This window comes from Enoplosus armatus, chromosome 4 (genome assembly GCF_043641665.1).
Source record: "Enoplosus armatus isolate fEnoArm2 chromosome 4, fEnoArm2.hap1, whole genome shotgun sequence".
In the NCBI taxonomy this organism is placed as follows: domain Eukaryota; kingdom Metazoa; phylum Chordata; class Actinopteri; order Centrarchiformes; family Enoplosidae; genus Enoplosus; species Enoplosus armatus.
In genome coordinates this window covers 26750068-26766465 of record NC_092183.1, presented here as the reverse complement: position 1 = coordinate 26766465, position 16398 = coordinate 26750068, and the positions used below count along the sequence as shown (strand labels likewise).

The 16398-nt window shown below is 40.4% G+C and overlaps 2 protein-coding genes across 2 annotated transcripts; both read right to left on the bottom strand.

Moving 5' to 3' along the window:
* Positions 1 to 238: 238 nt before the first annotated feature.
* On the bottom strand, positions 239 to 6563 carry rad9b (RAD9 checkpoint clamp component B). The gene is made up of 11 exons (XM_070904656.1): positions 6527 to 6563; positions 6112 to 6182; positions 5389 to 5526; positions 5135 to 5249; positions 4873 to 4972; positions 4364 to 4470; positions 4029 to 4135; positions 3032 to 3096; positions 2682 to 2804; positions 906 to 1119; positions 239 to 376 (listed from the first exon to the last, which is right to left on the bottom strand). The coding sequence occupies exons 1-11, from the start codon at positions 6558 to 6560 to the stop codon at positions 239 to 241; spliced, it is 1212 nt and encodes a 403-aa protein (XP_070760757.1). The 5' UTR covers positions 6561 to 6563.
* Positions 6564 to 9209: 2646 nt separating this feature from the next.
* LOC139283804 (ubiquitin-conjugating enzyme E2 G1-like) lies at positions 9210 to 14701 on the bottom strand. The gene is made up of 6 exons (XM_070903845.1): positions 14553 to 14701; positions 11976 to 12078; positions 11771 to 11868; positions 11448 to 11626; positions 11219 to 11326; positions 9210 to 11121 (listed from the first exon to the last, which is right to left on the bottom strand). Exons 1-5 carry the CDS (start codon positions 14593 to 14595, stop codon positions 11240 to 11242), a joined length of 510 nt encoding a protein of 169 aa, XP_070759946.1. The 5' UTR covers positions 14596 to 14701; the 3' UTR covers positions 9210 to 11121; positions 11219 to 11239.
* Between the last annotated feature and the right edge of the window lie 1697 nt (positions 14702 to 16398).

Sequence of the window (16398 nt, the reverse complement as noted above, 5' to 3'; positions counted from 1 at the left end):
CTCAAATTGCCAAAACAAGTTCATTTGATAAATTATTATTATAAATACATTCTCGTGAATTTCCAACTGGACAATGTGGGGAAACGTTTTGAACGCCCTTTAAACAAGCAATGTTTGAGCTATAAACAACATGCTTAAAAAACTACTTAAACTACAGAGTAAAATAAATACCTTTTAGATCCTTTCATACTGACAACAGTCAGTAGTGAGAAACGAGTAGTGTGTCATAACTCTGTTATCAGAGTGAAGGGCTTCTTGTGTAGACTTCCTCCATATTCTCTTCTCCGTCACTGTAACATGCCAGAACTGGCAGTCGGACAGCACAACCATCATAGTCCTGCTCTGAGGACAAGGCCCTGAACAGGAGGGAGCAGATCTACAGGGGAAAAGAGGCAACACAAGTTCGTCTACAGTCTTATTAAAACTATTGTAGTGCTTCAGAAATGAGTTGCCTTTTTTATTTTAATCGGATACTTTAATTACTTTTGGATTCTTTTTGAAGAAAAAAAGGTCAATGTGTTTTAAATCAAATCTTAAGAAAATATTAGTGCTGTGCCAAGTCAAAGTCAAAACTGAGATTCACAGACTAAGACATTCAAGTGCCAGAGTTTTGACTGATCCCAACAAGAAGGTTGGGTTCATCGTGGTGACGTAGAACATGGACTTTCCATCTCTCACATCCCGAGTCCCCTTGATTGTCTTCTTCAGTCACACCTCACATGGTGAGGCATTATGGCATACTTCTAAGTCAAGGCCAAAGTAAAACACTTGAAGCACTTTGGCACTTCACAATGCCACCCAACCTGTTAACACTGTAACCTGTCAGCCTGCAAGCCTCAGGAACTAAAGAGAGACCGCATGGAGTTACTAGTGACAATTAAATACCAACAGGAAGCTCTTGTTACCATGGAGGAAGCAGGAGTCGTGGCGGTGCTGGCACAGGCCTCATCAGGTACACCAGGTCCGTTGGGGTCGTGAGTCTGAGGCGTCAGAGTAGGTGGGTTGATTATAGGGCTGCCCTGGCTCGATGCTATCAGCTCCGTCATAGCAGGAATATCCTGAGGCTCCCTGCTGTCTGCCTCACATGAACCCACAGGTAGAACAGCAGCATCTGCACACCTGGAAACACGGCCAACACACTCATCTATGCGGCAGGCTGGTGGTGATTTATTTAGTTAACAATCAGTTCCTGAGAAAAAATAGTCACGACACTGTGTGCAGTGTAATTGTGGCGTACAGTGCCATGTTCTATAGCAGCAATAATTATCCCTAAGCAGACAACACAGAAGTCTCAGTGAAATGTGACTCCTGAGCATGTGAATTATCACTGAGCCTGGTGAGGAGAGGTGTTGGTTATACTGCCATGTCTGATGCAGGCAGTGGAGATAGTCATGACATGACATGAGGGAATGCAACACTAACAACCATAAGGCTGAAAAAAATGGGGAATTATTTTTGGACAACTCTGATAGGAACATTTAAATACACTGACTACATGTTGACCTGGTTGCCTTTATTCCCCAGTACATAAAAACAGTGCATTTACAATGAGATTTTGAAATAGTACTCAGAGCACTTGTAGTTTGTGACTAAAACAACATATTCAATATACAAGACATGAAGTTATATTCTAACACTAAAACTGTCAAATAGAATAACAAGGATAATAAACCCGACATTATTAACAAAATATGAGTGAGAAATCTTAAAAACACTATGTGTATTCACCTTTACAAAGGCATTCGCAAACAGGGCCTGTAGCTCTGTATCAGCTGATACTGAAAGTGGCCTTAAGCACAGTATGAGCAGACAACAAAACAACCATGTGCATGTAACATGGTTGTGTCATCAACCTCAGCGAAGCAACAGACCAGAAGTATAAAGAGGAACACTACAGGAAGATGTAAAGACAGCAAGCTGGCTTTAAAAAGTCTCCAGACAACCTCAGGCTCTTTAGTTGTACTTCAAAAGGCCCCAGAGGCAGCAGGCGAGCAAGTTTTCTTATGAGCATGCCACGAATAACAAAAATGTACTGCATATGTTCAGAAACAGCCTGAATGATTCGTGTCAGGTGGTAGCCTATTCATGAGCAGTGGGGACAGGAGCACTCATCGGGTCAGCCATGTCTCTGCAGACTGCAGCAGTGCACACGAGCAAACCAAGCTACAAATGACCCAAGATGTTGAACAGTGCAACTGGGACTGGTGCAACACGTTCCACCCAGAGCCCGAAGCACAGCACAACATAGAGAGAGAGAGTTAGCGGAGCAGGACAGCGACACTGGCTGAACAGCCAAGCAGGCTAGCATGGCGGAGATGAAGGGATTACGGACTGTCACACTGACAGGCTTCTAACCTCACCCCACATGTCCCGGGCTTGCCCTATTTATCTCTGTTACAGACACAAGGCTGGCTGCTGTAACACTATGCCCTCTTAGGAAGCTAACAACAGCCAATGAGGGCAAACTGCCTTGACTGAGTGCCAGGAGAGAAGCTCAGGTAGAGCCCTGTGGGAAGATTCAATTATACTCTCGAATACATCCTCACAGTAGATCGGGGAAGTTGGAAGAAGAACATAAATCTTACTCTTATCTGTGTAACTCTGCTGAGGGGATAACAGGTCCCAATTACTGCACACAGGATTATAAGCAGTGTGACTAGAGCCAGTGCAGTGTTTGTCACCTGGAAGTAGTTGGGGCCAGGGTCTCTGTAGGCTGAGAGGGGCCCCTGCTTTCAGAGTCGATGAGAGTAGCCAGCACCACAGAGGCCTCAAGGACCATATCCTCCACAGAGAAGCACACAGGCCTGCACACAGCATCAGTGACACACTGGTCACTGGGTAAAATGGCTGGTAATATAATCAGACTCACCAGCCACAGACAAAATAGTTTACTGGAGTTTGAGTTTGTCTGGTGTTAATTACACACTTGGTTTGGAGTGCCTGTGGTAAAGCACCACACACACTGACGTTGGTCTTTGTAACTTGAGATACGAATGCTACTCGAGCTGATTGTGACGGCAAAGAGACTTACTTTCCCGCAGCACCGAAGTGGACTGACACTGGAAGGCAATGTGACTCTGCAAAGGACAATAACCCCTGGAAAAAAACACAACAAAAAAACACAACAGCAACAAATTCACTGGCAAAAACTGAGATAAGCTTGTGTGCATCCGTGTCACGACTTTGACAATCTAATAGCTGATGATTTTGAGAATAGTGTGGTGGCATGTTTACAATGATCGGGATAAAGAAAAACATCAATGCTGGGGCAAATTGAGGCCGACTAAAACTTAAAGCCTTAAATCCATCCAAACCCGATTTTCCAAAACCGACAGGAACAAGAAGACTAGGCTGGCTAATGAGGAGCCTCACAGCGGGGTGTAAAAGACACATTCCAAGACATTAGGGACAAGAGTTGTGGGTGTTAATGCAGGTCAAGTCTCATTAACAGGTCTTAACACAAGGACTGTTCATCCAAATGGCCGACCAAGTCCTTTTGCTTTGTTCACTACGCCAAAACAGAAAAAAGCAATTTAAATTGGGGTGTGTTCATTTAGACACTGTAACAAACCACTGTGGATTACAGAGCACGCTGTTCTGCGAATGACATTATAGTTCTCTAAGACCCAATGTTTTGCTGTTACTCAAAATATAAATAGTTTAAGATCGACCTAAGTTGAACCAGCCCTTAAATACAAACACATTCCTGCTTAGCTTGAAAGTTACACCTTTCATAATGAGCCACGCAACATGGAGCCTATAATTTCTGCAACTCATAACTTCAATTACTTTTTCTATGTAGCGGTATCACATGCGTCACTTTGGTCACACTATCTTTCCTATAAAGACGAGCCACAGCGGTGAGGGGAAAGTTCACGATACGAGTACAGAGACTTTAGGACACTTGAGTATCCAGACCTAGTAAGCCAGTCACACACATATACTCTCAAAAGATACACACACACACACACACACACAATATTCTCATGTTACAGGATAAAGAGACCCTCCAAAAATAACCCTGTTACCCTTAACTCCTTCAGACAGAAGGTTATGTCCGAGTCCACTCCGATCTGGAAGTAGTCAAACTCGTCTGGGTGTAAGGACATCTCAGTGTACATCGTCTTCATGTGATCTGTGACAGAAGCACATACAAGTCAAATAGTATCTTCACAACATTTTTCACTGTTTGTTCTCATGTGGATGGAGAATTAAATGAGGCATTTGCATTATCAGGTTTGGTTGCCAAATGTCAATCTCAAAGCTGGTGCCACATCGACTTCTAAACAGTTTATGTGATATCTGTCACTCGCAGCACTGTCCCGGGCCTGGGCCAAATCCCACAGTGTAAAAGTTAGCTCACCATTTCCCCCCTCGTAGTAATTTCTCAGACTGACTCTCAGAGGAGTCATGGACAGAGTGATTTCCTCCTGGGCCACTGGGAAATGCATCACCATATCACTGAGAAGCCTGCAGAGGTAGAGCAAAACAAACGCAAACCCACACAGAGTCAACGCTCTGAGCAGAGAGCCTTATGTCAGTGCTGTGCTACTGACGGATGATGGTTTCCCTAAGTCTATATACTTTGGGTATTAATAATTATGTCCTTGTCAATCCGGTTGATTAAACTGAATTGCACTGAACTGAAGCTGTGTGTGTGTTTGAATCCAGCTGGCAGCTTTCACTGTAAATCCACTCGTCGTGACAATAAGAGGTAAAGATGAAAAAAACTAGCCTTAAGAAAACTAAGATTTTGTTTGACTTAAAAAGGGTCCCACTCAATCATAGAAATATGCTCCTGAAGTTGTATTTGCAGAGTGTGTTATGGAAAGTTGAGGCTCTAATTTGATAACAGAACACTGAGCTGCTAACCTGGCAGGAGCCTTCAGCACATTGGGGCAGAGGCGTGAGGCAAACACTGCCTGCAGAGCCTGGCTTTCCTGGAACTGTAGGTTGTGGGTTTTAGTGAGGCCTATCACAGAAGCAGACAGGATATTTGGAGCACACTGCCACCAAGTGCTGATAACATGCAATGCAGTGTCTGGGAGTCATTTTGAGCATGGTAAAAGAAAATGTTTCAGAGTTTATGGAAGTCTATTAAAAGAAAGGATAAAAATATTTCTATGTTTCCTACCATGCCTGCAGAAAAACTGGATCATCACTCGGTCATTGGGAGTGCTAATTGATATCTGACATCTTTCCACATTACGCTCAATGGAAGTCAAACACCGGAAAAGAGGCAGAACAGACTTAAAAACAAATACACGTTTTAGACAAGATTGTCATCACCACTTTGACATTTCAATCATAGTCTTAAAGGGAGAACATTATCATGTCATGTTTGTGCCTCAGGTATGTACAGATGAATAACCAACATGACTGATATACCTTCATGACCAGTTTGCATGTGACTGTTTCACTGCCCTGCCCTGAAACTGATCCCAGGCTGTAATGCTGAAAGAACAGCGGCGAGAAGAGGAAGCAGGCATATGCAGAATGAGCAGAATTCACCGATCTCAGTGCCAGCTTCAAGACGAAGAGAAAGAGAGAGAGAGAGATTCAGTCAAGATGCTGCTCCTTGCTGCCATTGCCTGTAGGAAGCAGTTTTGCCAGATTGGGCAGTTTGGGGTTGCATTGTCTGGGCAAGATGGGCTTGGGCCGGTGGAAAGGATTTTGGCTGGTTTACCATGAGTTGGGCCGGTTTTTAAATACATTAAAATGACGGCATATTAAAAATATTTTCAAATTGTTTTCCTTAGTTATGCAAACACATGCAGTCACTCAGCACAACTTTGATTTGACTTCACTTCAAGTTGGCATACTGTTGGCTTATTGCAGTTTACCAAGTTTGTGATGAACCACAATAATGTTGCTATAGATTATTAATTAATTTGACCAATTTGGGCTTATTTTGAGCAATTATTGGGCTATCTGACAAACACTGGCAGAAAGAAAGGAGCGGACAGGGGCCCAACATCTGGAGAGCACCCATTGAAAAATATAAGAAGAGTGGACAAGATGTAACGTTATACCTCTAAGAGACTCAGGACCCCCCCCCCCCCGGTTAAGAATGTGTAATAATTCAACTACACGCTGTTTGGTGCTGCTCACCCCTTTGAACATGGGATCCAACCATAGTTCATCTCCAATACGAGACAGGGCATGAATAGCCTTTCCAAACACTGCAACACAACAAGGCACCACCGGAGTTCAACGTTAGCAACATACTATAGTTTACATGTGTTATTATAACCAGGCTAGCTTTATTTCAATTTTAAGTGGGTCAACTGCCGGCGGGCCTCGTTTGAAATGTATAATGTCACTAAAATAGTGGCTAACCGTAGCTAGTTAATTTACTGCTATAAGCTAGGTTACGCTACATTAGCCAAGCTAGCATCACCTTTCATCATAAATTAATGCGTTACAAGCCTCAAGTGAGCTTCTACAACATGCAAGTTACACTTTTTATACTAATATTTTCTTTACAAAGAAAGACTACTACTACTACTACTACTACTACTACTACCTTTTACACAATTTCCTTCAAGTACACAGTTCATGGTTGCCGATGACACGAATATTAGTTCAACTCACGAGCTCATCACGGGACTGTGAGCTAAGAGCGCGAGCAGCGATGCTTCAGTACGATGCTAATTAGCTTAGCTAGACCCGATTCTGTCATGGGGGCCAAGGTGGCTTGAAGGGGGTCCTCCCCCTGCAAGTGTAAGATTTAATAACTTTATTCACTACAAGAAAATAGCCTCAAGATACTTCAAGTTTCTATGATTTATTTATTGGTTTATTTAGGGACAGTGCACTGTTGTTATTGTGTCAGAACTAGCCAAAAGGATCGTTTTTCATCTGTAGTTCCTGGACCGATGTTACATACTGACACTGAAAACAATATATTTTAAATTTAAGCAGTTATTGAAATAGCTAATGATACAAATTAATATTAATGTTAGAAAATATATCATTCAAGACATGTAACACTGTCAGGTGCAAATGAAAACAAATAATAATCATATTGATCATAGCTTCCAATATATATATCATTAGAAAGGATATATATTAATTCTGACTGCTGGAACTCAGGGACAACAAAATATCCAATGTAATATTTATTATTGCATTTTGGATACAAACAGGATTAAGAATACACATACATTTTAGGACAACTACCACAACTAGACATTCAACTCACAGAACAACTAAATATGAGCTATAACTCTAAATGCAGTAGTGCTTGTAACAAGTTGACTGCACACCATTCTTGGTTAGGGGCATTTAAAGTCACTGCAAGCCTTCAAAATAGTAAAACCATGTGCCATCATATCCGTCATCTGTTGACTATTTTTGGAAGTATGACGTCAGAATTAGCTGTGCTGCTGCTGCTTTTCTTCTGCCCTTGTGGCTTTGCCCTTGCCACATCTTTCTCTGCATCCTTTGCGAAGGTGCTATTTTCTCCACGGCGATGATCCCCACACCTCCTCCTGCAGGTGGGATTCTGACCTAGGCGACAGAAAACACAACATGAGATGGATGGCAGCGGTCAAAGTTTATGTTTGAGGCGTTCGGATACACACCTGAGTGAACGCATGTGTGCAGCAAATTGAGATAGTGCTGCTTCATCTGCTGCCTCATGTGCTCTGTACTGTAAACGTTTGCTATGCTGCAAAGGTAGCGTCTCTGTCCAGCTGTGAGGGCTGGATGCTGAGAAAGAAACAAGGACTGATGTATTTACACGTGGCAGACTGACAGCAACCTTGTTCCATATGAGGAATATTATAATAATCTCATTCAGACCATCTCAAAGCCCTTGACAGTAAAAGAAAAAAACCCAAAGTGTGTATTCCAGCATTACGTGTTTACCTGTAAGAAGGGTGCAGACATCATAGATTTGGGAATGTGTATTGTTTTCATGTGCTGGCCGCCTGCAGACACATTTATGTGTGTTCCTCTGTACACCTCCCTCACCCGCTGATTAGGCAGATGCTCAAAACCTGCCAGAGGCAACATGTCACAAGACAACGCCTTATTTCTGACAATTAAGATAATCTCTGGTGTTATAAAAGCAGTGCAATAAACATAACACGTTTTACTGGAAATTATTTTACTTCCAGTGTATCATAGCACACACTATTGAACTCATTACAGCACGTCTAGATTTCATGTGTATAATGTATTGGTAAACAATTTAATATTTTAAAAATAAGTGTCTGTATTTTCTCAATTCATTGCATAAAAATGAAGTAACGTAGTACATTTACCTAAGTACTGTACTTAAGTAAAATATTGAGGTACTTATACATAACTTGTGCTTTTTGAGTTCATACTACTTTATTCTTCTATTCGTATACATTTCAGAGGCTAATATTGTACTTTTTACTGCACAATAGGCTTCTAAAATATTATTTGTTATTAACAACCCAATAGTATATAAAGTAGTTCAAATGAGCGCCACCATGACCAGCTGCAATCGTGAAACGCTGCTTACAAGTTAATGTATCTGTAATTATAGAAATAATATATACAATATAACAGGCTGAAAGTGGCCATTCTTTTACGTATGATTATATGCTTGTGGTACTTTTGCATGTTTACTTAAGTAGAATTTAGAATAAAAGATGCGAATACTTCTTCCACCATCAGAAGGGTTAGGGTTAGAGGCAGAGAGGTTTAGTTTAGTCACCAGCCAGAAAGCAAACATCTATACTTAGATTTTGGCATTCAAATAATCTATTTTGTAATCCAATAATAATAACAACAGGTTGATTCTCGTCTGGTTAGCATTTAAAGGAATATTTGACTCACCATCTGAGCAGCTCAGGTTAGATTCTGCAGACCTGAAAACCAAGAATCTCAATTTGAAAAGAAATGAACCTAGATTCGTCCATTAAAGATGGAAACACTCACATTGTGGTCTTACCTCATTACCATGTGACCACTTCCATTTTTTAACAGGCGTTCTTTTTTCAGCTGCTCAACAAATGTAACCCGCTTCCTCATGGTCAAGTCCAATAGTTCCCGTCGGTGTGTCGGAGAGCTTGGGGGCATCTTCATCAGCTCAGTGTGTGTGGTTGCAGCCAGCAGAGCCTGAAACCTGACACCATTCCCAGGGTTCCAATTACAGAGCAGAGGTCTAATATACTTGAACCCCGAGCGTGTTCTCATCTAAAATGTAAAACACAAACTAAATTACAAGCCACTCTGTTTACACACTTTATTGAGCATCATGTCCAATATACATTGCATTGACACAAAATGGAAAAATAAAACAACCCAAAAACAAATAATGGCGTTAGGGTGGATTACCTGGACACACCATTTTCAGAGCGTATTGCTTAATGACATTTCAAACGCACCGAATCTGTGCAAATACAGTGAACACCGGTCAGAGGAGGTCATGGTAGGTTAGAAAATTCTGACTTAAAAAGGTAATGTCAACAGCAGTTATGTGATCATCGAGTCTACAGAAATCTACTAACTGTACACATCACATTCACCCAGAATGTACTAACGATGGGATCATATTTAAACATACCCAACTCCTTCAAACCTGATTGCATGCGCCAAAAAGATGGTTAGCTATTTTTCAATGTCAGTCAAAGACCAATCATGTGTAACACAATTTAAAAATCAATGTCATCATGGCTTAATAGTCAGCAACACCATCAATGAAAGTGAAAAGCCAATGGTTTCCAGATTCCACCCAAACACGGCTGTGTGTACTCTTTAAAAAATAAAACCTAAACGCAGGATTGTGTTCATTTCCCATGGGAACACTCGTTTATACTTCACTAAGTGGTGAGTTAACTTCAAGTCTCTATCAAGAATTGCAACCCAAATTCAGTGATTAAGTAAAAGGTGATAAATATTATCTAAGTATGCACCAATCACGAAGCTCCTCTGAGTCTAGACCCTTGAGTGAATGAGACTCGCATCATTTACCCAACACAAGAATGACTAGCCTAACCCTACTATGGAGCTCCTGAAATTCCCCATGTTAATAGATCAAGAACTCAAATGACCATAATCCTCATCAAATTGTTTTGTTGTTTTTTTTTTTTTATCCTTTCAAATTGAGGTAAGCTCAGATGCCAGTTTACCAGTACACCCACGGAATAATCACAGCTTAGGCTATTTTCACAGACTGTATTTGGTTGTCCATGATTTATAACAATATTGTGAGAAGACATTAAACTAGGTGATCATTAATAGATTAATAGATATCTTCACTGACCATGAGGGCCACGTGTTAAGGGGAATGGTCAGGAATATTAGAGGTTTATCTTACTGATTGCTAATCCACACCCTAAGGAAATTTGCTCCTGAGAAGTTGGCACAACAAACCTTCTGTTAGCATTAGCTATGCTTGTGCAAGTCAATGTGTTATAAAACAGTGACTCTCAAATCACTGAGTAAAGCATTCCATTTACATCTACAGCTAGCAACAATACATAACAGAGCTGTTTGAGGGGGATCATGCAGGTTTGAGAGTCATGATTTTACACCTCTTGGGCATCAACCAGCACGAGGAGAAAATGCTAATGGGAGGCCGTTTCTCAGAAGAATGAAAGACTGCATGAAAAGTCCCTAAACGTTCTCAACCTGGACCTCTGAACAACAAGCGGACTGTGAGGAGGTGAAGCCAACTAAAGGCAACAGTGATTCAATGACAGTGTTGAAAATAAATCACATCTATTGACAGAGATTTGGTGGGCCGACCTTTATCTGGCGGTAAGTATCCAGTAGGGAGGACAAGTGATGACCTAATGGTAACGGGTTTTTCGTTTTGTTCTACACAATCTTGACCACTAAATTGCATAAGAAACCTGGTATAAAGTAGAAACTGTTCAGCAGCAGATAAAAAAGCAAGTTAATTTACAGTAGTGACATATCTTACATCATTAATTTTTCAAAATAAATAACATTAAATATACAATTCCAGGTAGGAAACAGGTGAATTTCGCTGGTAGGGTTTCTCAAATTGGCTCATCTTGCGGAAAATGACAACCGTTCACAGAAACGTGGTTGAAGCCAACCAATTCCTTTGACTGGCAAAACAAGGGGTGCAAAAGCCTTTTGCTGAAATTTTCCCTCTGAAGGCATTTCCTTTAACTGAAAAACAAAAGAAAAAAAAGAACATCATAATTATTATTATTACTTCTAGAGGGAAGGTTTCACATGTGAGAATTACTTAGCTGAATTTACTTACCCTGGAATTTAAAATTGACTCCTAATCAAATGCCATCTCTTGACTTTTTCTTACACAGCGAGCCACCTTCCTCTTGAATTCCCCGTTAGGGTCCTCCCTCCACTCTTTCTGTAGGAGCAACATCAGATTCCTTTAATGACAAATCCTCGATTTACATGAACTGCACAGATAACAGGAATGGGAAAGGGATTTCCAGTGTCAGGGGAATGGGATAAGTAGTGTAACTCACCGCAGCATCCACATTAGCTGGTGAGTCGCTGTTGGGATCTGCCAGCATGGAGATAACGCTAATCATGATTGTCTCTACTGTGTGGATCGGAAGCCAGCGCTCCTCAGGCTTTTCGTACCCAAACTTGTCTTCTCCTGGCTCATGCAGAATTGAGATACAAACGTCCCCGTTCTTTGCAACTGTGGAGGATGGGAGCGTGAGTTTAACAGCAGCCAATATAATGACAGTGACGACAGCCTTCAAAATAACCCAATAAAGATGCTGAATATTAATTTTTAAGTTTGCAGTAAGCAAACGTCAAAGAGTCTGCTGAATGTGTTTACCATTTGGGTGCCAGATTTCAGTGATGAACTTCATCTTCGGAGGCCGTAGTGGATAATCATAGGGAAAGGTTAGGTATGCTTTGAAAAACCCTCCTTCGCTGCAATACAAAGAACAGGGCAAGGACAAATGAGAAATGATGCATTTAAATAGTAATGTAGATATTTCTCAACCAAAGACATCCATAACCAAATATTTCTCACTTACAAAAGGGTATCTTGTGGGCCGATTATCACAACTTCCCATTTATATATGTCATCGTCATCTATCAGACCAGCTGAAAAGCCCTCCACAGGGTTCTTGTTGAGCTCTGGAAAAAAAAAACAAAGAGGCATACGGTATCTTTTAATGCAAAGAACTGGAAATGAAACACAAGAAATATGTGGGACAGTGATGAAAGTGGTGATAGATAATAATTTAATAAGCCAATTGGTACAATTTGACAAATTAGCACACACACTATTCCACTACAGCCAGTTTATGGAGGGTGTTGTAAAGTGTATTTAACAGTAATCCAGGATTTGGTGAATGTCAGAACAATGCTTTGGGACCCAAACTCAACCTCAACTCAACAGAAAACCATTGCATGGCAAAGTGCATGTCAAAATGTGAGTGAATTTGCATATGGCATGAAAACAACCAAGGTAAGGTTAAATACAAAAAAAAACCTTAAACACAGAACTGGGATTTCAATTGATTTTAAAATAGGCCACAACAGCACAACAAAAACCTAGCTGCTGCAAGAAATGGTGCACAGTAAACACTTTCAGAGGATAATGAAAACGCGGCACAGCCATAATGAATCTGCATTCAAGTCAGTGACGTGGATGAAGTATGATGGGAAAGTATAGGTAAACCTAAGGTGAGCCGCATGCTTGTTTGTTTTTTTCCCTTTTGTTAACTGCTGTTGATATAAATGATACCGTGAAGCAGCAGGATATGTTGAATGTTGCATTCACAACAAATGAATGATACAAAGCAGGTTAACAGCTGCTGACCAGAATGAATATGTAATAAGCGCTGTATTAGCCCCTTTAATTACCACCGTTACTCTTAAAAAGCAATGCATGAATTCTGCTGATTCTGGCTACAACCATAACATTTTTAATATAACAACAAAGTATGTTAAATGAGTGCCTCGAAAGTATTTGCAGCATTGACTAATTTGCTTAAAGCATTCCTCTAATATAAACATCATAGGAGATATTCAGTGTTTGGTATCATATAATATTTAGTTTAGTAATAGAAACATTTGTTTTTGTGTCTCCATTTAAGAATTATTTAAAGACAATTCTGTCTATTAGTCACTTTGTAGGAGAATAAGTCATAGTCTCCCATTACTGCAGCTTCATTCGATATACAGTTTGGCTAATGTTCACTGAATCAAATCGTGATTATCAAAAATAATGAATCACAGTTGAACTGAATCACCAACTCGAAGAACTGAACTGAATCAACCCCAGTGAAGACAGTGATTCACGACCCCACGCAGAAACCAAAATTAGCATATTGTACAATCAGTACAATATGCTAAATCAGTCATATAATGGGATGTCTAATGTTTGAAATCAGTGGCTGTAGTGGTGGCAGTGGCGGGGGAGGGGGGGGGGGCTGTCATTACAGCAACACGGGACAACCTGAATCCTGTCCAGTCAGTTGTTGTTGTGGCAAGCTACAGTGCATTATCACACTGGGTCTAACTTCATCAAAGTAGGTCACTACAGTGTACAGCTGGGAGAAATACTGAAATAATATCAGTTTTATGATGAAAGCACACATCCTCTGGGATGCTGATTGTATTGTGTTGTAGCTCAGATATCTTTCCATCAGCACCATAGCCATAAACAAAATATTTGCACATCACTCACACCAAGGCATTGAGTCAAAAACTTTAATAATATCTGCTATAATGGGTGTCAACAACAATCATGGCTCTACTCTTATCGTTGCACTGATATGATGTGAAAAAAAAGGGAGAAAAAAAAAAAGAAATCAGTTTAAAAGATGGCCCATTCATTTATCCAGCCGGCTCGGGAGACAGCCATCCGGACGCTGAACGGTACTGTCAGTCAGCTGCTGATCAAACTGTACATCCGTGTGTCTGGCATTAATAAGAAAAGACCCGCGGCTGCCACCAATAGTAATAATACTGATGATGAATCTCAAAATAAGCCACCAGGAAAACAATGAGAGTTTTCTTCATAGAGAGCCTGAACACTGAGATGCGTGTCCTCACTGAAAGCCGCTAACTAACCAGCGTTACAGTCTGAGCCAGATTTGACATAAGAGACGTTGCATTTGATCTTCTATAGCGAGGTGGTGGTTTTGTCATTTAAATCAAGTTGCTACTGATATAGTAGCATATTAGTGTGTGAAAGGCTTAGAATGTATAACGCTATCATTACCAAAGCTAAAGTCATCAGAGCAGATGAGTCCCTGGATTGATTATTCCTTTGTTCCGTCAGCTAACTAATGTCGAACTTGCTAGCCCGCTAGCAAGGTTGGCGTTGCGATTCTGTGTCGGTACCGATATAATGTTATTTGAGACACACATACTTTAAAATATGTACCTTTGTTTCAACCAGAGATCAGCTAATGAAGGCAGCGTAGCCACACACTGAACTGCAGTGATAAAGGAACCCATTATGCTGCTTGGCTAGCTTTCTGAGCTTACTCCTATGGCGTAAACATAGCTTTGCGTAGCTAAAAAAAAGCTAACGTTAGCTGCTAGGTAGGTAGCCTTTATATCGGCTATATTTGCTTACAGTTTTGTATTCACATTACCTGCCAGTTGTTTTCGAAGCAGTAGTGCTGATTGTTCGGTCATGGTACGCGGACGTAAATGAAAAACACTTTGTGTCGACAAATACTTTTCCGAAAAATAGAGCTAAAGCTGAAATCGAGGTGAGATGTTGCGCTGCCTGCTGCTGGTTTCCCTCTGTGTTTTGACACAAGGTTCAGCTGCTGGCTTTAGCTGCGCGCATGCGCGTCTGCAGTTGACCGTGTGTGTTTATTTCTGTGTTCAAGGCAACGTTTCTTGAGGAACCAACAGGCACCAACCTGGACACGTTCTCTCAAACCTTCCTAACCAGCTCAACCCCTAACCAGTCTCATTGGAGGTAAGTTCCCTGAGAAGGTTGTGATTCCACCCGGGGCATCAAAATACTGTATGTCACAAGTCTGAGCAAAGGGATCACCTGAAATCAGTGCTTTGTTGTCTCCCACACCACTTGGTGTTCACCTGTCTTATTATGTCATACACACAGACGTAAGTAAACAAGTTCTTCCCAAATTCTCTTGTTTGAGAGTGTAAAACAGAAAGAAGGTGGTATCATTAGGTAGCATAATACAATTGAATACTACTAATAATAATCATCTTACCACCACTGACTTTTTAGATCCAAATACTTTTTGCTTGACTGTTATTTCCAGCATTTAGGAATGCATTTGTGTCACTCCACTGGTATACACAGCCATCTTCAGACATGAAAGACAAAAAAGATGTTGTGGTGGGGCTTGATATAGACATGGGGCACTTTTTCACAGATGACTTTTATGTCTTCTTGGCTTAATTTGTATCATTTAGAGCATCAAGGTTTTTTTTTTTAGCCAACTGAAATATATAGGCAGTCTGGGAGGAGAGAGCAGATTCAAGTTATGAAGGCAATTTTTCTTCTAAAACATAGAGGGCAGGGGGGATTTTCATTAGTTGAAAAATGTTTCCATTTTTTGGGAAGTGCTTGAATTCGAATATTCTATAAATGCTTGATTTTCAACATAATCTGGTGTTTCATCTGCACTATCACTCAAAACTAAAACTAAAAGTCTTTCAATATTTGAAATGAAACAATCCTGTCGTCATATTTGTTTGTCTCCTGCCGTCCCAGCAAGAATTAAATAACCATGATCAAAACATGCAAACAAAGTTAATATGAACAGCTGGTAAAATAAACAAGGTGACAATATACATTGATTGATGTGGGTGTAAAGGAATTCTGTAAAAGTTATTTTTGGCAATTGCATTTATATTAAGAATTAAGATATGATGATAAAGACTTTGAGAGTCTGGAAACTTTTGGTTGAGGTACCTTGAAAGTGCTTGAATTTTACTCTTAAAAAGCTGTATGAACCCTGTAATATATTAGGAACACTATAACTAAACCTAATGAAAAAAGTAGGTAGTAATTGCAAAACTTAAAAGTATTATTATTATTATTATTATTTATCATCATTTATAATGGCTACTGTACAGTAAATATATTGCTGCAGCAAGTACACAGGAAGCGTTCAAGACTATCGGAAATATCTTTGCATATTCGACCTAACTTAATGTAATGAAGGCGAATGAAAAAGTTTTACTTATCTGTTAACCGTTGATTTTCACTCTATGCCTTTTCAGCTATTGTTTCTAAAAATAAAAGTAAAGTCAATAAAAGCTAAATGTGTTTGCCAAAGTCGCATGTTTCCTGAATATATCACATTTACAAGCACAGACGTTGAAAGCACGAGCTTATGTAGAGCACCTAAAGGCAGCAATATGCGGAAGGAAGGTGGTTCGGCGCCATATTTGATACAGCAGAAGCTAGCTAGCGTTAGCGTTGTTACGAGCCCAAACTTTTAGCTCGAGACG

What these genes read in the sequence shown, in the direction of transcription:
- rad9b (XM_070904656.1), bottom strand. Translation starts at nt 6,560, where the DNA reads ATGAACTGTGTACTTGAAGGAAATTGTGTAAAAG. An exon ending in TGGATCCCATGTTCAAAGGG is followed by an intron (nt 5,527 to 6,111) that starts GTGAGCAGCACC and finishes TTCGTCTTGAAG; the next exon opens with CTGGCACTGAGATCGGTGAA. An exon ending in CACTTCGGTGCTGCGGGAAA is followed by an intron (nt 2,805 to 3,031) that starts GTAAGTCTCTTT and finishes TGCTGTGTGCAG; the next exon opens with GCCTGTGTGCTTCTCTGTGG.
- LOC139283804 (XM_070903845.1), bottom strand. Translation starts at nt 14,595, where the DNA reads ATGACCGAACAATCAGCACTACTGCTTCGAAAACAACTGGCAG. An exon ending in GGCCCACAAGATACCCTTTT is followed by an intron (nt 11,869 to 11,975) that starts GTAAGTGAGAAA and finishes TTTGTATTGCAG; the next exon opens with CGAAGGAGGGTTTTTCAAAG. An exon ending in CAGCTAATGTGGATGCTGCG is followed by an intron (nt 11,327 to 11,447) that starts GTGAGTTACACT and finishes TTGCTCCTACAG; the next exon opens with AAAGAGTGGAGGGAGGACCC.